The sequence below is a fragment of the Ochotona curzoniae genome, unplaced genomic scaffold (assembly GCF_017591425.1).
Source record: "Ochotona curzoniae isolate NIBS_2020 unplaced genomic scaffold, NIBS_Ocur_1.0 contig_1014, whole genome shotgun sequence".
NCBI lineage: Eukaryota > Metazoa > Chordata > Mammalia > Lagomorpha > Ochotonidae > Ochotona > Ochotona curzoniae.
Window position 1 is genome coordinate 49843798 of NW_024464920.1, and position 23373 is coordinate 49867170.

General features: G+C 59.5%; 1 protein-coding gene across 1 annotated transcript; it reads right to left on the reverse strand.

The window, feature by feature from the left end:
* Positions 1-1552: 1552 nt before the first annotated feature.
* Positions 1553-21967, reverse strand: TTLL1 (tubulin tyrosine ligase like 1). Its single transcript, XM_040991434.1, has 11 exons — positions 21821-21967; positions 19835-19903; positions 18301-18417; positions 12527-12735; positions 10678-10858; positions 9566-9700; positions 8903-9011; positions 7835-7978; positions 6243-6329; positions 5824-5987; positions 1553-2076 (listed from the first exon to the last, which is right to left on the reverse strand). Exons 3-11 carry the CDS (start codon positions 18411-18413, stop codon positions 1947-1949), a joined length of 1272 nt encoding a protein of 423 aa, XP_040847368.1. The 5' UTR covers positions 18414-18417; positions 19835-19903; positions 21821-21967; the 3' UTR covers positions 1553-1946.
* Between the last annotated feature and the right edge of the window lie 1406 nt (positions 21968-23373).

Here is a 23373-nt window from a genome sequence, read left to right on the forward strand (position 1 = left end):
TGAGGAGCCACAGTGTCCACGGGCAAAAGGGCCACTGTCAGCAAAGGCCTTCTGCCCAGCTGGATGTGATGGGGTAGGCACTAAGGTGAGGCCACTCTGGGGACTGTGATGGGAGGGGAGTGCATTCCCCACTCGGGCCCCAGTGCCACGGAACAGGTGCTGAGCTCAGGCTGAGAAAGTGCAGCCCATCCAAAACCACGTGGAAGACCAGGTGGTGCAACCCAGCCCCCTGAGACTCAGGCCAACCCCACCACAGAGAGGGAGAACAGGACGGCAGCTGTCAGGAGCTGCAGGATGGTCACCCTGCACGGCTATACGTGAGCCTCCTGGGAAAGCCTGGGCTGAGTGATGGGGGTGTGGCTTCCCAGGCCTGCCTAGGACACAGCACACTTCCTGCAGGGAAGTGTGTTCTGGATGTGCTTGGAGAAAGCACCTGCCTTGGACGTGACATCATGACGTGGCTGTCGGCATCTGACGTGGACCCACATTGTAGACTCACCTGGCAACCGGCCACTGGCATTTCCCAGCTGCCTGCTTCCACAGGGCCCGGTATCCTGACTCTGAGACAGGGGTGTGAGCTCTACTGAGGCAGCAGTAACACCAGAGAACTGGGGATGAAGGGGCGGGTCGGTGCCCCCGGGGCAAGACAAAGCGGAGTGACCTAGGCAAGCAGGCCATACTCATCTAAAGGACCTACTCCTCAAGGGTCACAGTGAAACCTTATTGATAGGTTTGCAGGGGACAGCATCCCATCTGGGCACTGCTCCACTTCCCATCCAGCTCCCTGCTTATGGCCTGGGAAAGCAGCAGAGCAGGCCTCAAGCCCTTGGGACCCTGTACCCACATGGGAGACTCAGAAGAAGCTCCTGACTTCATAAGAGCCTGGTTTCAGCCTGGCTCAGGCCCAGCTGTCGCAGCCAGCGGATGGAAGACTTCTCTGCTCCTCCATTTTTATAACAAAAAGTCTGTGCACACACACACACACACAGGTGTGACGGGCGCCGTGCACACACATCTGAGACTGCTTCACCCAAAGCTGGAAGGAGTTTGTGCGAGGCACGCCCCAAGGGCATGCAGCTGCTCGGGCCCTGTGACGCATGGCACCTGTGGGCAGCAGAGGGGCTCAGTGAGTGCTCTCATTGGGGCTGTCCTCGCCAATGGCTGCTGACGGCATTGACTCCAACACAGCGGCCAAGGGTGGGCCTGCCCGTCACACCTTCGGACGGACCCTAGACGGGCCAGCGGCATGAGCGCCTTTCCTGAGGGCACCAGGCAGCGGCCTTGGCGCAGGTCAAACATTGTTTTCCTCAAAATCAAGTCAGAGGATTGACAAACCCAAACAGCAGCCTGATTAAACACACAGCGGCAGCAGAACTAGCCAGAACGTTTTTTTTCTTAGGACTATTTGACAGGTGGCAGGACAGAGAAGGGAGAAATAGCTTCCATCTGTTGGTTCACTCCTCATTTCCCATAACAGCTAGGGCTGGAGCAGGCCAAGGCCAGGAGCCAGGAAGTCCATGCAGGTCTCCCTCATGGGCAGCAGGGACCCTAGGACTCGATCCATCTTTGCTGCTTCCCCAGTGCATGCGTGGGAAGCTGGGTCTGAAGCCCAGACCATCCAGGACTCGAGCCAGCACTCCGATAGGACACTGCCGGCCACAGTGGCCATCTGCGCTTGTGCAAAAGCTTTACCAACGTGAAGACGTCACAACAAACTAGAGCCTACATGGGCGGCTACTTCCTGCCAGGAGACCAGGGTCACACGGCCCTGTGGGCAGGCTGGCGATGCTGCAGGGAACAGACACAGCACCTTCCAAAGGGGCACTTTTATTCACCGCGAGCCAGGGGAAGGCAGGAGAGCTGCAGGGCGGGGAACAGTAGCTGCACCGCAGCGGGGCTCTGGCAGAGGCGAGCACCAAGGAGGCTAGGGTGGGTGGTCCTCCCAGTCACTTCCAGGTGGTGAGGACGGTCCTCCCGGAGTCTCGTGACCGGCTCCCCTTGGGCCCCAGCGCCTGACCAGGGCGGGCTCTCAGCTCACGCTCAGTCCCGTCGCCCTGGGCCAGCTCCTCATCATACCTGCAAACAGGAATGTCTTTGTGATCCCTGCACTGAGCAGAGTGGCAGCCCCAGGCCTCCCACCCCTGGCCACTGACCTCAGCCAGGGAAGCAACTTTGGCCTGCCCACCAGCCCAGCAGGTGGCCACAGAACCCGGGGCCACTGGGTTACTGCGCATGGGCCCCGCCCCCTGCAGTTGACAGCTCAATAGGAATGTGGTAATGACCCTGACGACACAAATGAGATGCCACTGAGTCAGCCTGGGGTATGAGGTCGTGTCTGGAACCCTACGCACCCACAGGCCAGGGCGACAATCCCATTGCAGAAAGCATGCGGGGTGAGATGCCCGCTGAGAGGTCCAGAATGGGCAAGCAGTCCACTGGGGCGCCTGCCTTTTGTCTTTTCTGGCTGCTTTGCCAGTAGGGTGGCATTCTCACTGCTACTTCTGAATGAGCCAGGTGGTACAGGAAGCCCAGCCCGGAACGCTGCATCTGGGAGAGCTGGATCGGACCCCGGACTCCCGACCCCCTGGGCTGGGACGCCTGAATGAGGCCCTGGCTTCTCCTGCTGTGGCAGTGGCCCTCTCTCAGGGTGTCCCCGGGGCGGTGGTAGGTCAGGTCCCAGTGACTGGGCTTAGGGAAGGGACGTCACTGCCCTGCTGACTCAGGACTGGGTGGCAGAGGCGGGACTAAACCTGGGACTCCCAGTTGGCAGCCTGATGCCTTGCAGAGCTGAGAGGGGATGCAGCCCTGCTCCCGGCTGCCCAGTGCCCTCCTGAGGATACTCAGCCATACGCAGGCACCTGTGACTACTCAACTGTGGGCTCCTAAACAGGAGCTGAACTCTGCAGCTCAGGGAAGAGGGGGCGAGTGCATTTCCAGAACCAGAGCCTGGTGGTTGAACGTGGGGTGCACTAGAACCTTCTAAGGGAGAATGTCTTCCACTTGTGATTCCCCAGCACCTCTCTCGGGCTGGGGGAGAATCTGCTGAGCGAATGGTACAAAGGACCCCACGGGGTAGGCCTTGTGACCAGGCTTTTGTGCTGTCTGTGCAGCTTTTAGGACATGGAACAAAACAGGGCATGTGGCAGCAGCAGACACAGGCCAACTATTCCAGGCCCATCCAGCTGCTTCCTCAGCTAACAGGCAAATGAATCAGGCAGAGCCCAGCCCGCGGTTCTAGGGGTTTGCCTACCTTACAGGCCTTGCCTGTGGGCCAGACGGGCAGAATCTGGTTGCTGCTGGGGTATAGACTGTGATGGTGTAGCTGGCAACAGCACAACAGGCCCTGGAGGTGAGCTGTAAACTGCCACCAGGCCAGGGCCACAGCCAGGGCGCCCGCTCCCAGGGCCAGGGCCACAGCCAGGGCGCCCGCTCCCAGGGCCAGGGCCACAGACAGGGCGCCCGCTCCCAGGGCCAGGGCCACAGACAGGGCGCCCGCTCCCAGGGCCAGGGCCACAGCCAGGGCGCCCGCTCCCAGGGCCAGGGCCACAGCCAGGGCGCCTGCTCCCAGGGCCGGGACCACAGCCAGGGCGCCTGCTCCCAGGGCCAGGGCCACACCCATGACGTCTGCTCCCAGGACCCGGGGCACCTGCTCCCAGGACCGGGACCACAGACAGGGCGCCTGCTCCCAGGGCCAGGGCCACACCCATGACGTCTGCTCCCAGGGCCGGGACCACAGCCAGGGCGCCTGCTCCCAGATCCAGGGACACAGACAGGGCGCCTGCTCCCAGGGCTGGGGCCAATGTGACCTGTGGCATGTGAGCTCACCCTGCCAGACCTCTCGAAGGCCTCTGGGAACCCTGGGGTGAGACACAGCGTACCTGGCCCAGGGTCAACCAGCCACTAGGTCTCACCCTGCTTCAGGGCCCACTTGCAGGGCATGTGGGCTCTGAGCCCAGGATGCACAGGAGCTCCCATTGGTGGCAGAGGGGCCACCTTATTCTTACCACCACAAAGTAGAGGCTCTAAACCCCTGTGTCTATGCAGAAATGGAGCCTCCGGTAACCCCAGTAACCGTCCCCTGCCCAGGCGGGCTGCAGAGCAACCCAGCGGGCCCACAGGAAAGGGTGAGACCATCCCCTCCCCACCCACAGTCCCTGACCACTCACGCTTAAGACCAATCCCAGGAGACCTGACCACAGCTCACTCCCAGCACCCTTCCCCTGCCAAGCTGCCCAGCCCCACTGTCCTGGCCAGCCTGTCTGAGCCCAACCCCAAGGGTGTCATCAGCAAGCCCCATGCCCTCCACTGGCCACATCCTGAGGCCCTCACGGGAGGTTCTCTCCCAGCCAACCCTGGGCCTCATGGCTGCTTCAGGGCAGCACAGCTCAACCTGCCCACCCCCGCTCTGCTACTCCTCCAGGTCACTGCCTCCCAATCCTGGGAGATGCAAGTGTCACAGCTGCCAGTGACTCCCAGAGATCACACAGATGAGAATCCAATTTCCTGGCCTCCTCCCCACATGAGCCCCCAGTCCCAGGGCGCCATGGCCCTCTCCTGCTCACCCGTTTACTTCCCATCAACTCTCCCCGTCCCCAGAGTCCAGTGCCCGCCGTCTACCCTCCTGCAGCCAGCACTCCCCCCTCTGATCACCCCCACCCTTGCCAACTCAGCCCCCGGGCTAAATGGGCTGCTGACACGCCTGAGCCTTGTGGTCTACAGAAACCTCCGTACCCCTGCTGTCTGGCTTCCTTGTCCCCTGCCCCCGTGGTACCTGTGATGATGACCAAGCCAGGACACCCTCCATAGACCTGAGTGCAATTCCCTGAAGACTGCATGTGAGGACAAGGCAGCTGTGGATGCAGGGGTCACAAGGAGCCTGGGGAGTTCATCACACCCCCATTCTGTGATCATCTCAGCTTCCGAGGCCCTGCGGCACACTCCGGGGCAGTCCCTGTGGTAGCCATGTCGTGGTCCTTGGCACCAGGAATCCTGCTGAGCCCACTATGCCCTCTAGTAGGCAGGGCTCCCCTCTCTATTGCTACCCACACTTCTCTGTCCTGTCTCTGTTCCCACATCTATAAAATGGGGTCACCATGTCCGCCATGCACTCAGCTGCAGGGACAGGCAGTATGTGCCTACATGTGACCCACAATGCCAGCATGTCCACCACCTGCTCAGCTGCTGGAACAAACGGCGTGTGCCCACACATGATCCACAGGGCCAGCATGTCCACCACCCGCTCAGCTGCTGGAACAAACGGCGTGTGCCCACACATGATCCACAGGACCAGCATGTCCACCACCCACTCAGCTGCAGGGACAAATGGCGTGTGCCCACACATAACCTATGGGGCCAGCATGTCCACCACGCACAGCTGCAGGGACAAATGGTGTGTGCCCACACATGATCCACGGGGCCAGCATGTCCACCACCCACTCAGCTGCAGGGACTGGCAGTGTGTGCCTACACGTGACCCACAATGCCAGCATGCCCACCACCCGCTCAGCTGCAGGGACAGGCCATGAGCGCCATCTGCCGAGCCTTTGCTCCCTCTTGGTTCACCCTGCTCAGCAGGTGACCGCACAGAGGTGTGCACAGCGTGGGGAATCCACCAGCATCTGTCACACAGCGCTGCATGGAGTGGAGCGGGGCAGCTGGAGTGATATCAGCTCCCTGTCCCCACTGCCGTGGCTGACACAGGTCTGCCACGTGGGGAGTGCTTCTAATGCTGACCAGGGGAAGTAAGTGTCCAGTGTCGCGTCCACCCTTCCTTCTGCCCACACAGGCCCGGTGGGAGGCCCTCCCACAGCCCTGCCCACTTACAGAATCTCATAGTTGCCCAGGACTTCCCTCGGGGGGGACTTGTTCCACTTGCAGTCCGGGATCTCGCCGTTGGGGACGGCGATGTTGAGGGTGTCGTTGATCAGGTTGTACTTGAGGATGCGGTCGTTGGCCGTGCTGGAGGTGAGAGACGGGGATGCGTTCACCTGAGAGGGAAAAAGAACAAACCGCACTTCTTCACTCACTCCTTGGGGGGCAAAGGGAACGCTGGCGGCCACAGGGCTCAGTTCAGGCCGCCCGCAGCGAGCACCTGCCAGGCCATGTGAGAACGGACACAGCCCCTCCACGCGGGTTGGGCCCACCAGCACCAGGTGGCTAGTCAGGCATGGGCGGTCTGTCCTGGCCCGAGGGGCACGGGGCGGGGCGCTGCCGGGCTGTGGGGGCAGGAGTCTGGGCGTCACCTCGATGAGCCAGGGCTTGAGCCTGTCGTCGATGATGATGTCGTAGCCGTAGCACTCGAAGCAGTGCTTGTCGTTGTTCATCACCGGCTGGGGAGAGCGAGCAGCAGGTCACTTCCGGTGCCCAGGGCTCCCGCCCCTCCGCCCCTCCGCCCCAGGCCCTCCCACAGGGCACAGAGCCGGGCCGGGCGCCCCCAGCTCGAGGAGGCTCACGGTGCAGTCACTGGTGTCCGCCCTCCCACTCCTTGGGGCACCATGTGAGGCTGCCCTGAGTGGACACCTGGGGACGGTGGTGGGCCAAGGCCCGTCCAGCCTCATCCTGGACATACTCCGGTCGCCAGCTGCTGGGGACCAAGGTGCGAGACCAGGGACCTCCACTCCCTGTGACCCAAAACGGTGATTTTCCCTATCATGTCACCCAGGGGCACCTGGGGCTGCTGCTCCCCAGAGACCTTGGGAAACAGCAGCTGCTGGCCTGCTATGCAGAGTCCTGGGCCCTCACTGGGCCTACATGCAAACCCTCCCAGACTTTTGCAGGAGGCACAGGAGTGAGACCATGGGCGCATTGGTGCTGGCCTGCCCAGGTAACGGCTGTCATCTGAGCTGGGCGCACCTTCTTACTCCCCACACAGGACAGCGGGCACCGGGGCATCAGGGGCTGGAAGGCCTGGTGTTCTGACCACAGCCAGAGCCCAGACCTCTGGCCCAGGAAGCCTGTGCTAAGCCATCTGTCACTCCCCCGACACAGCTGTCTCCACGGCTCTGTGAACACAGGCCCTGCTCCTCTTTCCCCACCTGGGCATCCCATTTCATCTAGGTTCTGGGCCTGACAGCCCACCTCATCCCCCACAGCAGGCCCTGGCCATCCATTCCTGCAGCTTCCTGGTCTACCTTGGCCCTCATGCCCTGTGGACACGGTGTCAGCAAGGCTGACCCCTTCTAAGTGACTACCAACTGCAGAAGCAAACTAGCTGCTCTGGAGATGCCCGGAGGCCTAGAGATGCAATGGCGTGTCAGCTGGGGAAGCTGAGGTCCAGAAGGTGCCTCCGGAGCAGGTGCACGCTTCTCCCAGGGGAGATGGAGCTGGGCATACATGGGCAGGACTGGCTGGGTCACTCAGGCCTTGGAGCCACACAACCACCCACACTAACTTCCTCCCTGGCACTCGGCTGCCCTCTGCAGGCCATGGTGCACAGACAGCCCACACTGGCCTCAGGGTCCCAGGTCACCAACAACGTACCCAGGACAATTGGGACACAGTTATCTTCGGGGTGTGGCGGGGCCTCACTTGCCATCACACTGAGCCCAGGACTCTGCACTTGTCCCCAGCCAAGTCCCACCACCAGGTACCAGGAGGGAGGCCTCAAGAGACCTCTGCAGCAGACGGCTAGGCCCCGGGGCTTTCTGAGTTTGCACGGTAAAGCAAAGAGGCCGAGAGGAGCCCCATGCAGTCTGGGGACCCCTGGCAGGAAGCTGACTGCCAACAGCACCTGGTCCCTGACAGACACATAGACAAACCAGTAGCCCCGTCGTGTCTCCTGGCCGACAGCCATTATCACCCCTAGGCTCCCGATCCTGACCCGGCGGCCACTCACCGCCACGGCCTTCAGGGACTGCACAATGATCCAGTGGATCTCGTCGAACAGTTTGTTGGTCACCTCCCTGCCGCGAGTGCTCTCCAGGTACAGCCGCAGGTTGCTCACAGTCCACTTGCCCCCGTGGATGTGGTTGTAGTCCTCCTGTGGGTGGCAGAGGGGCAGACCTCAGGCTGGGCACGGCGCCATGCCAGCCCCCTGCTTTCCAGGTCTCCCACAGCTCTCCTCCAGCTAATGTGTGAGCGAAGGCGTTGGCTGATGGTCCAATTATGTGCGTGTCTGGCACCCACATGGGAGACCTGGATGGGATGCTGGGATCCTGGCAGAGGCCCAGCCCAGCCCTACAGGCATTTGGGGAGTGCTTCAGTAAAATCTCTCAGTAAAGCCTCTGCCTTTCAAGCAAGTGAAACCGGACTATCTTCAGAAGGGAGTTCTTCCCAGCAGCCTTCTACAACCCTGTGATGCACACAGATGGTGTCTGACGTACAGCAGTTCAACTTAAGGATTGTCTTGATTTCTCGACGGCAGAAAACACGCTTCGCGTGGTGGGTTTTGATCCTTCACTGGGCGAGGGCTATGCGGCACAGACTCCCCTGGGATGCCGCTGACATGGGAAATGACGCAGGCCCCCTGGTCACTGCCCCTGGGTCGGGATGTGCAGTGGGTCCCAGATCTTCCACCTGGGCTGTTTTCAATCCTTCACAGCTTTATCACAACTCGGCCCCAACAAAACCAGGCAGCGTCACTGATACTGTCCTCGCCGCCTACACTCAGGGAATAGCTTCACGAAGGAGTTGGCTTGCCTGAGGTCACAGAACTGGATGCGTGGATTCAAATCTGAGCCTTCTCTCTCCAAGTGTCCCCTGCTCCCACCCCAGCCTGAAACCCAACTCAGGTGCCTGGGGTCAGCCACACCTGCTGCCCAGAGCCTCCCTCCTGGGCAGTGCCAGGGCCTGCGGTCAGGCCTCGCTCACCTGGGATTTCATCCCAGGACTCCCGTCTTCTGCCACCTGAGATAGAAGGTGCCCACCAAGCGCACGTGACCCCCTGCTGAAGAGACACACTCACCCCGTGCTTCTGAATGGCCACGTTGGTGAGGTGCACAAACATGTTGTCCAGCTCGCTGGTGCTCGGGGTATACCTGACGGTGCAGAAGCGGCAGAAACCCAGCTTGTACCTAGGCAGGAAACCAAGGCAGGCAAACTCTCAGATGAACCAAAGGGTGGAGACCCCGCAGCGCCCTCTTCTGAGAGGGGCTTCCTGTCTCAAGAGCGTAAAAGATCTGCTTGCTGGGGTACAGTGGGTAAAGTCACCCACAATGCTGGCATCCTAGGTGGGACCTGGTTCAAGTCCCAGCTGCTCCACTTTGGATCCAGCTCCCTACTAATGCACCTGGGGAAGCCACCAAGGATGGCCCAGGTGCATGGGACCCTGCTTCCCACATGGGAGACCCAGATGGAGCTCCTGGCTTCATCTTGGCCCAACCCTGGCTACTGCGGCCATTTGTGGAGTACACCTGCACATGGACAATCTCTCACTGTCTCTCCCTTCCCCCACACCTTTTTGTAACTGTGTTTCAAATAAATAAGTAAATCTTAGCAACAACAACAAAAAGTCTTATTTCTGAGCCTCACATTAGCGCCAGGTTAGCCGTTCTTATCCTGCCCAGCACCACAAGGCCAGGCCCGCCCAGGCACTGTGGTGCCACGGGCTGGATGCCGCAGTGCTTACATGTAGCAGCGCAGCGGGCGGTATGTGGACACCAGGACGTACAAGCGCAGGTCAAACTTCCTGCCGCCAATCAGCAGTGGGTTGTTGATGTACAGGGAGATGACGTAGGCTTCCTTGGAGGACTGTGACACGAACCTAGGATGTGTCAGAGGTGGTCACGGTCAGAGGACAGAGCGTACAATCCCCGAGAGACACAAGCAAAGGCCACGAGACACAAGCAAGGGCCACAAGCAGCAGGCAGGCAGCCGGAGGGACTTGCCCCCCAGATGGTCCCAGGGATGCCTGGATTAAAGCAACGATGAGAAACCCTGTGCACCTGCCAGGCGCCTCAAAACCAGGACACTGGGGCACGGGGTTCCACCCTGCTGCTGGTGCTGGAGCCACTCGGGGAGACAACTGTGAGGTCCCCACCAAAATAAGAGCCCCGGTCTCATCACACTCCTTGGTGTCCATGCAAAATCCCACACGTGGACAGCAGCATGACCCCCAAGAGCCAGAATGTGGACGCAACCAGGACGTCTGTCAGGAGAGGAACCCATCAGCACACTGTGCTCCCCACCCATCATTCAGCAGTACAGTGAGTCAGAGCTGAAGCTTTTGACATGGTGACAGGTGTCTTCCCTGCCCTGGGACCTCCATGGTGTCACCTGCCCCCATGAGGTGATCTGCAGCAGCTGAGGACATCTCAAATGCACTTAGCCTCTGGCTGTTGTGAGCTGACCTACAATTCCACGGGCCTGGGGGTTCCCATCTGGCACTCCTCCGGGTACCACACATCAGTTAGCTGGTTCCATTCCCACCTCACCCCCGTGCGGCAGAGCTGTTACTGCCCCCCGTCCACTCAGGTGAAGAGCCGACAACCAAACACAGCCAGCCGTAAATACCGGGCCACGTTCAATGCAGGAGCCTTGGTCCTCAGTGCGTACCTCACTGCCAAGGAACCACCGTGACAGACAGAGCAACCTGCAGGACCCTGCCTGTGACCTGTGCCACGCCACCTGCAGCAGATGGCAGGGAGGGTCTGCAAGGGCCACGCAGCATGAGCCCATGAGCTGAGGACGGGCAGGAGCCTGTACCCAGGACCTGGCACGCAGCGCGAGGAGTGAACTCACGAAGATGTCTTGCTGTCACGGGACCACTTCTTGATCTGGGAGAGCTTGTTGATGAGGAAGATGCCCTTGCCCTGAGCCTTGCCACACGGCTTCATGATCCACGTGCTGGATGGGCTCTTCCGGAACTCTTCCACGAACAGGTTGTAGTCTGCAGGCAGCATGTAGGTGACCGGCACGAAGTCTGAGGACACAGATGCCCCGCGAACTCAGCGGCCAGCCTGACAGCGGCCCGGAGCCTAAAACCACTGCCACCACTGTGCCACCTAGGCCCAGCCAGTGACGCACCCACAGACATACAGAGGACTAACATAACACACACACACACACAGAGATCACACAGACACACAGCTCAGCACACACACAGAGCTCAGAGCACACACACACAGCTCAGCGCACACACACAGAGCTCAGAGCACACACACACAGCTCAGCACACACACACAGAGCTCAGAGCACACACACAGCTCAGCACATACACACAGAGCTCAGAGCACACACACACAGCTCAGCACACACACACAGAGCTCAGAGCACACACACAGCTCAGCACATACACACAGAGCTCAGCACATACACACAGAGCTCAGAGCACACACACAGAGCTCAGCGCACACACACAGAGCTCAGAGCACACACACACAGCTCAGCGCACACACACAGAGCTCAGAGCACACACAGAGCTCAGCACACACACACAGCTCAGCGCACACACACACAGCTCAGAGCACACACACAGAGCTCAGCGCACACACAGAGCTCAGAGCACACACACAGAGCTCAGAGCACACACACACAGAGCTCAGAGCACACACACACAGCTCAGCACACACACACAGCTCAGCACACACACACAGCTCAGCACACACACACAGAGCTCAGCGCACACACACACAGCTCAGCGCACACACACAGAGCTCAGCGTACACACACAGAGCTTAGAGCACACACACAGAGCTCAGCACACACACACACAGCTCAGCGCGCACACACACACAGCTCAGAGCACACACACAGAGCTCAGCGTACACACACAGAGCTCAGAGCACACACACAGAGCTCAGAGCACACACACACAGAGCTCAGAGCATACACACAGAGCTCAGCGTACACACACAGAGCTCAGCACATACACACAGAGCTCAGAGCACACACACACAGAGCTCAGAGCACACACACACAGAGCTCAGAGCACACACACACAGCTCAGCGCACACACACAGAGCTCAGCACATACACACAGAGCTCAGAGCACACACACACAGCTCAGCGCACACACACAGAGCTCAGAGCACACACACACAGAGCTCAGCGCACACACACACAGCTCAGCACATACACACAGAGCTCAGAGCACACACACACAGAGCTCAGCGCACACACACACAGCTCAGCACATACACAGAGAGCTCAGAGCACACACACACAGAGCTCAGCACACACACACAGCTCAGCACACACACACAGCTCAGCGCACACAGAGCTCAGAGCACACACACAGAGCTCAGCGCACACAGAGCTCAGAGCACACACACAGAGCTCAGAGCACACACACAGGCCTCTGCACAGTACATGTCCCTCATCTCTGCCGCCCAACCCCACAGCCACAGCGTCAAAGCTGTCAAGCTCCTTAGACAGGACCGGGTTAGTCTGGAGTCACTGCTTAGCATCTCTGCCCAGGGACCCCACACCATCAATCGAGCCCAAGCTGTCACCCCAAGGTGTGGCTAGCATCATGGCACCCCGGGGTCGAGGAGTACGTGGCCTTTCCTGAGGGCTCCTCTGGCCCAGGCATGTCCTAGACAGAGACCCAGATGTTGAACTTGAGCCCCAGTCGGGGGAAGGTACGCACCCAGGTACAGGTACTTCCCGTTGTCGTCCTTCTCGGCCAGGGGACTCCCTTCCTTCTCCAGCTCCTTCCTGTACCGCTTGATGTTCTTCACCATCAGGTCCTTCCGCGTCAGCTCGTAGTGGTTGGGGAAGTGGTTGACGATCTGATCGTCCGCGAGCCGGTAGCCGGTCTCCACGCTGAACACATTCCGGATGGTCTGCACGCTCATCCTGCAAGGGAGGGGCCGAGCAGGGGCGGGGCTCAGCAGCCATCTCTGCACGGAGCGCCCTTCCCACCCATGTCAGCCCACGGTTGGTGTTGCCTGAGCGTCAGCAGACAGTGCAGCTGTCCCAGGTAGGAGTAGCCCGAGATGTGCTGTGCCCTTAACAGGTCTCCCACACGTGAGTGAGAACAGTGACGGGTGATGGCCCCGACTGACGGCTGCACCACTCACTGACAGGTGGTGACACTGACAGGTGACCCCAATAGATGGCTGCACCACTCACTGACAGGTGGTGACACCGATGGGTGACCCCAATAGGTGGCTGCACCACTCACTGACAGGTGGTGACATTTATGAGTGGTAACCTAGATGGCTATCCCCTCCCAGACTCACATTAGAAAGGTTTAAGATTCCCTTATTTGTGTGAAAGGTCATGTAACAGAGAAAGTAAAATGCAGAGATCAGACACAGAGACCTTCCTGGTTTACTCCCCAAATGGCTGGGGCTGGGCCAGGGTGAAGCCAGGAGCCTAGGCCTCCACCCAGGTCTCCCATACGGGTGCAGGGGCCCAAGTGCGTGGGCCACCTTCTGCTGCTTTTCCAGGTGCATCAGCAGGGAGCTGGGCTGGAAAGGCACCGGCTGGGCCTGGAACCGGTGCACATGTGGGCTGAGGGTGTCACACTCCACAACGCTGGCCCTCTCACATGGAAATTGGATCACTGCTAGCCAACACTAACAGTGGGGACAGGCGGGACCTCGGCGGGGGGGTCAGGGTTCTGCCCTTCGCAGGGGCCCATCCATGCAGCCGACCGGAGGGTCGGGAGCTCTCTTGGGCAGCGACGCTCCAGAGGTGAGCTTGGCCAGAGCTTCCACTTGTTTCATCTCACGTCACAGTGGCCTGCCTGGCCTCAGGACTCTGTCAGCAAGGTAGGAGTCACTGCGTGCAGCTCCAGGACTCACACAACCCTTCCAATGCCCGGCCAGCAGGCCATGTCCGGCCCATGCAGTTCATGGTCTGGCCTGCCAAGGCCACCAAAGGCAGGACTCAAAATTCAATCAACCTAAAGCAGCCTGATTTTTAAGTTGATGATTCTGCATGGCACATAAATAATGTTGCAAGCACCCAAATGGCTCTTGGCAGGAAAAAGGCCCTGCAAGCGTGCCTGAGACTAAGCCAAGGGGCAGGTGTTTGGCCTGGCAGTGACGCTGCTTGACCAGGAAACCCACATCCCACACCACAGAGCCCAGCTTGGAGTCCTGGCTTCACTCCTCATGCTTGGTGTCCTGCTACTATGCATCCTGGGAGACAGCAGGGGACAGCTCAAATCCGTGGGTCCCTGCCGCCCACGTGGGAACCCTAGAATGAGTTGGCTTTGACCCGCTTCGGCCCTCATTGTGGCAGAGACTTTAGGGGTGAGTCAATGGATGGTTCTGTCTCTCTTGCTCTCATTAACACAACATTTGCACCCACATTTTGGAAGGTCAGGGGCCCTGAGTCAGCAAGGCATGTTTATGGAGAACTCCACCAGGCAGACGGGACAACAAAATTGAAAGCCACCATCTCCCTGCCACAATGTGGCCCCATCAAGCTCACAGGGATGGAAGAGCCAGTAGCCCCAAGGGACTTGGGGTCACAGGACAGACAACTAGCCAGGGCCTCTCCCCCTGGCTCCCTGCTCCCCTCCTCACAATAGCACCAACTTAAAGAGGGGCCTGTGGTACCCACAGTTCCCTTTTGGCTCACCGTATGGGAGCATCTCAGGCTAGCAGTCATATAACCAGGTTGCTTGCACCTGCGGCTCACAGTGAGGGTGGGGCTTGTCCAAGCACACTGCTGCTCCATGTGTCCCTGACCGAGGCCGCCTGTGGCTGGCATGAGTGCCCAAGACAGTTGTAGTGGCATATCCAGTACCTGCGCCTGCAGGGCCCCTGTGTGGCCACTGCGGCCTGGATCAGGGTGGCCACCCCTGCTCGCTAGTCTGAATGCGGCCCCAGAATTCACGCTTAGGTCAGGGGTAGGTATCCCATTGTGGGTAGTGGTTGTGGGGACCATGTGCTTGGGCCCTGCTGTCATAGGCTGTGGCTTAACTTGCTGGGCCACCACACTGACCTGAGCTGGTCACCTCTCCACAGTACCAGCACCAACACTTTGCTACTGTACAAGGCGACTGCCCCCAAGCCCCTTTTCCCCACAGCCCGTGTAACTGCGGGTGACTCCACCCCACCTGAAGTCCATGTCCCCTACCCCTAGATCTGGGTCCATGTGATGCTTGCTTTAACCAAAAAGTGTGAGACAGAGGTGACAGCAGCATGCTAACGCCTGGGCAGTGGCCTCCATCCCTCCTGAATCCCTTGCCAGTCACGGCAGAGAACCCGGGCTAACCCAGCTGAGGGCATCATGGAGTGAGCAGCTGAGTCCCAGGTGACCACAGCTGCCAGGCACAGCACGGGGAGCCCAGCCCAGACCACATCGTGAGTGGCAGGTGCCAAGCAGGATGTTGGGGGTCCTGGCTGCATGCATGCTGGGGGAGGCAGCTCTGCTGTGCACCCCTTGTGCCATCACTGTTTCCATATCTCCCCTCCCTCCTCCTGTCCCCCTCCCTCAGCCATGGAAACTGAACTTGGGTACTTGCCATGGCAACACAAACACATTTTTGTGTGTCTTTCAGACCCCAGACAAACATGCATGGTTTCCTAACCTGCTCTGTAAGCCGTCATTGCTATTCCAGCGGCCGTGCCACAATCCACCCACGGAGGCCCTTTGCCTTGGCCATGCTGTTTAACATTCTGTATTTCTCCCAGCGTTTTTGATCTTGCTGATTTTTTTCAGACCTCACATACACCTGCTGCTTAGGCCAGGGACTGGATGCCGCTGAACAGCAGGTGCATTTTCACTGCTGAGCTACATTTACGCTCCGGGTCCCCCTTGGGGAGAAGGGCTTGAGCAGGCCACTTGCATGGCATGAGCAAGGGACGCACATGACTCCCACCCCAGCTCTGACTGCCTGCTGAGCACCCACCGAGCCATGACCCTGCAGCTGTGGGTCGCAACCCTGCTTCCTCTGGCTTTGGCCTCTGTGAGGCAAACCTCAGGTTCAATTATTTCCTCCTCCATGGAGACATCAGAAAACCAGCCAGACACCAAAATTCTGTCACCAACACTCCCCATGTGTACTTCACGCGCCTGGAGAGAGCCGAGACGCTGAGAGGGCAGGCAGAAAGGGGCACTCCGCGCAGGCCGCTGGGACGGCTGCACCCATGTCAGAGCCTGCAGATGCACAGCCTGGGAGGTGGCAGGTGACAGCTCAAGTTTTTGGGTCCCTGCCACGCATGTGTGAGAGCCTGGCCAAGTTCCAGGCTCCTGCCTTCAGCCTGGCCCAGCCAGCCTGTCACAGGCATCTGGGGGCTGAACCAGTGATGGGGGATTTCTCTTTCTTTCAAATAAAATGGAAAATATAAACACTTTTTTTTAAAAGATGGGGCTTTGTGATACAGCAAGTTAAGCTGCCACGTGGGACATCCATGCCCCATAGCGCAGTGCTGATTTGGGTCCTAGATACTCCACCTCTGACCTCGTTCCTGGTTAATGCACCCAGGGAGATAAAAGATGCCTCCGGTGCCCAACTCCCTGCCACCCAGGCAGGACAAACAGATGAAGCTCCTGGCTCCTGGTTGCAGCCTGCCCCAGCTACACCTGCTGTGAGCATTCGGAAAGTGAACCAGAGGACAGAAACTTTCTGTCACTCTGTTTTCAAGTAAATAAAGAAATAAACCTTTAAAACTAACAAGATAGCACAGGTGACAATCTCTGACATTAGGTACAAAGCCAGTTCCACCTGCCCTGACTCCTGCAGACAGAAGCTAGGGGTGGGTGTGGTCCACTCGGAGCCCGGCCAGGCTCTGAGGACCCTGCAATGTGGCCAGCAAGACCCTCACTCTCAAAGGGGTTTTGGTCATGTGCGGAGGGACAAGGAGGGACACGAAGAAGCCCAGCACACGGTGCCTCTGTGGCACCAGATCAGGCAGTCCAGGAGCCTGAGAGAAGCAGAGCTGGCTTCCCAGAGCGCGGCAGGTGCCCTGGGGCAAAGGCCAGGGTGGGCCCCGCCTTGCTGGCACTGTGGCACGCCAGGCTCTGCTCTAAGAGCTGACAGACTCACTGAGGGGAGGGTTCTGGCCTCCATCATGCTCCTAACCCCTGCAAGCACCGTGTCTGTAAAGGACATGCCGGGGTTCAGGGAGAGACAAGTGTGAGAGTGTGTGTGTGTGTCAGGAGGGTGTGTGTATGTGTGTGTGTGTCTCCAACTGTGTGAGTCAGTGTGTCAGGAGGGTGTGTGTGTGTCTGCAACTGTGAGTCAGTGTGTCAGGAGGGTGTGTATGAAGATAGTGTATGAGGACAGGTATGTGTGTCAGGAGGGTGTGTGTGTGCCTGCAGGTGTGTGTGAGAGTGCATGTGTGTCAGGAGGGTGTGTGCACAGGTGTATATGTCAGGAGGGTGTGTGTGAGTGTGTCAGGAGTGTTGTGCGTGTGTGTGCACCAGTGGCCATGTGTGTGTGAGAGTGAATGTGTGTCAGGAGGTTGTGTGTGTGAGGGCAGAGTCCATGTGTGTGCACAGGTGTGTGTGTCAGGAGGGTGTATGTGTGAGAGAGCATGTGTGTCATGAGGGGATGTGTGTGAAGAGAATGTGTGTGTGTCTGCAGGTGTGCGTGAGGACAGAGTGTGAGTGTGTCAGAAGGGTGTGTGTGCATGCCTGCAGGCATGTGCAACAGCGTGTGTGTGCAGAGGTGTGTCAGGAGGGTATGTGTGTGCAACAGCGTGTGTGCGCAGAGGTGTGTCAAGAGGGAGTACGTGTGTGCAACAGTGTGTGTGTGCAGAGGTGTGTCAGGAGAATATGTGTGTGCAACAGCGTGTGTGCGCAGAGGTGTGTCAGGAGGGAGTGTGTGTGCAACAGCGTGTGTGTGCAGAGGTGTGTCAGGAGGGAGTGTGTGTGCAACAGCGTGTGTGTGCAGAGGTGTGTCAGGAGGGAGTGTGTGTGCAACAGCGTGTGTGTGCAGAGGTGTGTCAGGAGGGAGTGTGTGTGTGCCAATGGGCGCATGTGTCAGAGGCCAGAGAAAGTTCAAAGAGACACCTGTAGATGAGCAGGGAAACCAGGCAGCCTGATGAACTGGGTGGGTGGGGAAGGAAGTGGACAGCGAGGGGAGTGGCCGATGACCTCTCTCTTGTGGCAGCAGTGGCAGGGCTGGGGGAGGCACAGGGTGAGCAAGCCCACCGAGTCCCCGACATGCTGGACATGGGCTAGCAGGCCGGGGCTCAGCCCTCGCCAGCCTCGGCAAGGTCATCCGCTCATGTCCACGCTGCAGCACTGGGAGCGTGGCCTCCTGGTGGAGCAGTGGCCTCTTGGTGACAGCCCCGGGACACACTCATCCATGCCTTCACCACCACACATTCCCCACGTGCCTGGGCAGGGTCATGGGGAAAGAGGAGAGAACATGACAGCAGGGACCCCGTCCCTTCCAAGCTGCTCCCGCAGCAGTGGGTGGAATTAACCCTGCCCGGAAACTGGCTCCTGACTCACCAGTAAAAGTTCCAGTCCTCGTTCTCGGTCACCTGCACCCATCCTCGCTTCTCGAAGTTGTTGATGAGCACAGACTTCTCAATGTCGGTGACCCACTTCACTTTGCCCGCCATTCTCCTGGAAGAGACGGCAATGTGAGGCCTTCCATGAAGCCTCAGCCCCGGCTCTCCTCCCTCCAACACCAAGCAACACCAGCTCCGGCTCCTGAACGCACACAGCCGCAGCTGCCACCAAGAGCCCCTGGCCCCCTAGGGGACCACCTGTGTCATAGCAGAGGGGCTGCTCCCAGCATCATGAGGGGAGAGGATGGGGGTGTCACTTGGCCCCCGACAATGCAGACGACTCCCAGCACAAGCTCCCCAGCCCAGATGTCAGCCATGACAATGCTGAAAAGCCCGGGGTGGGGCAGGAGGATACAGGCAGCAGGTGGAGGCCGGCCAGCACAACTATGCAGAGGAGGGTGGGAAGGGACCCCATGTTGACATGCCAGGTACAGCTGACCCACTCTGCACTGCCCACCTCCCCTCTCTCGTGCCACCCTGCACTGGCCCTACTGCCAGGCCACGGAAGGACTGGCCTCTCACAACCTCAGGGCTCCCCATGTGCTCAGGACACGCGGCCACCTGCCCCCACCTGCCCCTCCAGGTGCACCTGTCCCCTTTGCTCTGTGTGTTCTTGCCGCACTGGACTTGTCCACTCTCTCTCCCACCTCAGGGCCTTGGCACATACAGGTCCCTGCCTGAGACCCTCACCCCTCCCTGTCTTTCTGGATAAGCCACAGCCCAGTCACTTGACAGTGGAAATGTATCTCTTTCTCCAAACAGCACCCTGAAATCCAGCACCCATAATTCTATATTTCGTACCCAGCTGGCAGGAGGCCAGGGAGGTGGCTGACACCTGAACTTCTGGCTCCCGAACACTGGCCATTTCAACCATGTAGGGAGGGAACTTGCAGACGGACGATCTCTCTCCCTCTCTCTCCCTCTCTCTTAACTCTGCCTTTCAAATAAATAAATCATTAAAAAAACAACAAAGCCCACGTGGAGCTGTATAAACGCCTGGCTCCAACTGACTGCTCATGCCACATACACATCAACAGCCACCACAGGAAAACAAAGGCAGAAGCACGAGGCAGAAAATGAGCCCAAACGGGGAGCAACTCCCCGCTGCCCACACCCCACCTGCACCGCGTGCCTCGCGGGGAGAGCCGGCAGTCCCGGCTGAAGCCTGCTCTTGCTCTGCCCCCAACTCCACCCAGAGTGGGACCGAAGGACCAGGCCACCCTGACAGGGCTGCCCCTGGACTGCGTGGCCTCCCACCTGAGGGTGATGGGAAGCCACAGTGACCACCTGGGCAGAAGAGATGGCCGCCTCGCTTCCACGTGTGCTTCTGGGTGTGGGACCAAGGATGCTCACGTCACGACACCTGCAGCCGATGGAGCCTCTCCTGGTCAGATCACAGGCTTCCTCCCAGCCCTGGTACCCCCTCCACCGCATGGACAGTCACTGACAGAGCAGCCCAGGGCCACACCTACCATAGGGATGCCCGGAGCCACCGATGCCCGGGTTCTCTTCAGTCCGCCCGCCGCCTCTCTAGTCCTCACCTAAAACAGGGTCAGATCAAAGCACAGATGAGAAACACCCCAGCAAGTCTACGGACACGCACGGCATCCCACTGCGCTGGTGTGCGTGCAGAGGGTACACCTGGCAGCCTGTGTCGGACCGCACCTTTGAGATGCCATTGAACGCCCCGTCCCCTGGTTTCATGGCCCCAGCTGCTGCCACTTCCTGTGCCCCCAACGACACCGCCCCTTGGCCTCCAGCGCCACACAGGGGGGACCAGATAGTGTCTCAGGGCACATCCTGTTTTTTTTTTTCCAAAACAAGATAAACCTTTGAGACCTAGGTGAGGGCTCAATACTCCCTGTCACCTAAGCAGGACAAGCAGATGAAGCTCCTAGCTAATCCTCGCCTTGCATGCGTCTGGATCCCATACGGGCACTGGTTTGTATCCCAGCTGCTCCACTTCCCATCCAGTTCCCTGCCTGTGGCCTGAGAAAGCAGTAGGGGACGGCTCAAAACCTTGGGATCCTGCACCCACAAGGCAGACCCAGAAGAAGCTCCTGATCAGCTGTTACAACCACTTGGGGAGTGAACCAGCAGATGGAAGATCTTTCTCTCTCACTCTCCTTCTCTCTGTAAATTTATCTTTCCAATAAAAATAAATGATTTTTTTTAAAAAAGATTTATTTGTACTGAAGCCCTGGCCTTCACTTGGAAGTGAAGTCTTTGCATGGATACCAGGTTTAGCCCAGGCTGCCTGGGTGGGCCTGAGACAGGTGACCTCTCATCAGTGGGAAAGCTGAACCCCAGACACACAGGTGGACATCAGCACGTGAAGATACAGGACATGGTGGCCAGGTGGCCTTGGAGGAAGAGAATGCAACCACACCGCCCCAAGCCAAGAGTGCCCAGGCTAGCCGAGGGATCCTGAGGGCAAAGAAGCCTCCAGAATGCCTTCCTGGGGGGTTTCCAGCGAGCAGAGCCCTGAGCAGCCTAGGCCTGTCAGCCCAAGAGGGTCTGGGAGCCATCGTGAGTCTGCTGCATTCCTGGGGGTGTGATGGAGGGCAGGGCAGAGCCCACGTGGAAGCACAGGTGAGGCGGTCATCTACAGCTGGACAGAGAGTCAGGCTAGCACTCTCCAGAAAGGCCCCGAATCCATGTGGAGGCCACATGCCTGCAGGAAGGGCCAGGGTGTGTGCGGTGGCCACAGCCCTGCCAATGCAGGGTGTGTGCGGTGGCCACAGCCCTGCCAATGCAGAAAGTCCCGGCACAGCAGCAGTACAGCTAAGCTTCCTTGGAGCCCCGGTGACGAGAGCCCAGGTTCCCGGGGCCAGCAGGGCTGCAGGTACCCTTGGTGGGGACGAGGCACAGGGCACCAGGTCCTCCAAGAGTTACAGGGGTGTGGAAGAAGCTGCCTAGCACACCGGGACAGTCCTCGCTCTGGCCCTCGACCCCAGCTGTCTGCTAGTGTACACCCCACAGAGCAGGCAGTGGTGATGGCTCGGGGGACTGGGTTCCTGGACTGCATTCCTGCCCCGGACAATGAGCCACCACATGTGAGCCAGTTCATTCTCTCTCTGTCTTTCCCCACAATGCCCAGCGGGGAGCTGAGTTGGTTCACCCTGGTGTGGGAAGACCTCCAGGCGGGCAGCAGGCCTAACAACCCCACCCGGGTGCTTGCAGACACAGCGAGCAGGGAAAAGCACCAGGGGACACAAAGGGACTCTGTTCTCCTCCCCGTCTCAGAGCAGTCACAGCTGGACCAGGGGCCGACAGCTGGCTTTCCCAGCACGCCTGGGCTGAAGATGGGGAACAAGAGGCATCTAAGGGCGAACGCCAGGTGACCGCTGCCCACCTCTGCACCCCTACAGGGTGGCAGGGACAGTGTATGACCCCTCCACCCTTACTCGCCTCCGGCGAGGGCTGCGCCCCATCCTTGACCAGCCCCACTCACTGACCGTGTCCGGAGCGAAGAATGCGCCTGGCTGACCGACTGACGGGCTCGCGGGGTGGCCGGCCACCTCCCTCCACCCCCGGTCCTCCGGAGAACAAAGCGAGTCCGGGAGGACCAAGGAACACAAGGTCGGCTCCACGACAGCAGCACGTCGTCCGAGCGGGCAGACGTCCCGCGGGCCGCGGGGTCCCCCACTTCACGGTCGCGGCCGCCCAGACCCCAGCGCGCCCACCCTCGCTCGCGCGTGCGCGCTCGGCCCCGGCCACACCCGCGGCGCCCCGACCGCAGCGGGCTCTCCCGCGGGCTGCGCGTGGAGGAGGAGCGCGGCCTCGGCCGCCCGCGCCCCGCGCCCCGGTCCCGCCGGACATTCGCACGGACCGAGACAGCAGGCTGCCGGGCACACCGGCCCGCCGGGAGCCGGCTTGTCCTTCCGGGGCAGCGCCCTAGCAACCAGAGACGCTGCCGCCGGAGCCACGGATACTTCCGGAGTCAGGTTTCTCTGGCTCCTCTTGGCGCTCCAAGCTCGGAACTCGCTCTGGTAGGAGTTGCTGGGTCCGCCCCCTCCTCGTAGTCTTGGGGACCCAGAATGAGGCTGGGAAGGGGCTGGGGCGCGGACAGGAGGTTGATCAGTAGAAATAAACTGATGTGGTGATGGGGCCTCCAGCCCGGCCCTAGGCCTAACCCACGTACCACCCAGTTTAGGGGTCAAGATAACAGGGCCTATTGGAAGCACCTGCATGGCAAAGTTGATGGCCCCATGAGCGGGCCACGTCTGCTTCCCATTTGAGTCCCAGCTGTTCCACTTCTGATCCAGCTCCCTGCTCATGCTCCTGGGAGGCGGTGGAGGATGACTCCAAGTGCCTGGGCCCCTGTGCCCACGTGGAGTTGCAGTCACAAGCTGCAGCCAAGCCCACCTTCCACCTCTCTCTGTAGCAGCTCCCAACTAGGGGGGTTTCCAACCACGACCGCCTGCAACTGATGGGGACCTGGTCTTGCGCCTCAATGAAGAAAAATCGAATCCTCTTCCTCCTTTGCCCACAAAAGAATGTAATTTTCTTTCATTACAGATGATTATCATGAACAAGTTTATACTTAGTCATTTTTAAAAATTTTTATGTGAAAGGCAGATTTACAGAGAGGAGGGAATCAAAGAAATCTTCCATCCACTGGTTCACTCCCCTCATGGCCGCAATGGCTGGAGCTGGGCTGATCTGAAGGTAGGAGCTTCTTCCAGGTCTCCCACGCGGGTGCAGGGTCCCAAGGCTTTGGGCCATCCTCGACTGCTTTCCCAGGCCACAAGCAGGGAGCTGGATGGGGATTGGAACAACCGGGATTAGATCCACAGTGCTCATTTGGGATGCCGGTGACACAGGCAGAGGATTAGTGTGATAAGCCATTGCACCGGCCCCGCTGTTTAATGCCCTTTGGTGAAAAGGGTGTGAGAGCTTGCACAGCTGTGCGTGACAGAGCCTTGACTTGAATCCAGCAGCTGTGCAGGTTTCTTAAAGTGTCTCCCACGGCCCTGGCCCAAGTCAGCCCACACCAGGCCCTCTCCCC

Excerpts from the sequence above, each read along its gene's own strand:
- TTLL1 (XM_040991434.1), bottom strand. The coding sequence starts at position 18,413 with ATGGCGGGCAAAGTGAAGTGGGTCACCGACATTGAGAAGTCTGTGCTC. Across the intron at positions 9,701-10,677 it reads CGTGACAGCAAGACATCTTC|GTTCGTGTCACAGTCCTCCA; the intron begins GTGAGTTCACTC and ends GACACATCCTAG. Across the intron at positions 7,979-8,902 it reads TGGCCATTCAGAAGCACGGG|GAGGACTACAACCACATCCA; the intron begins GTGAGTGTGTCT and ends TGCCACCCACAG.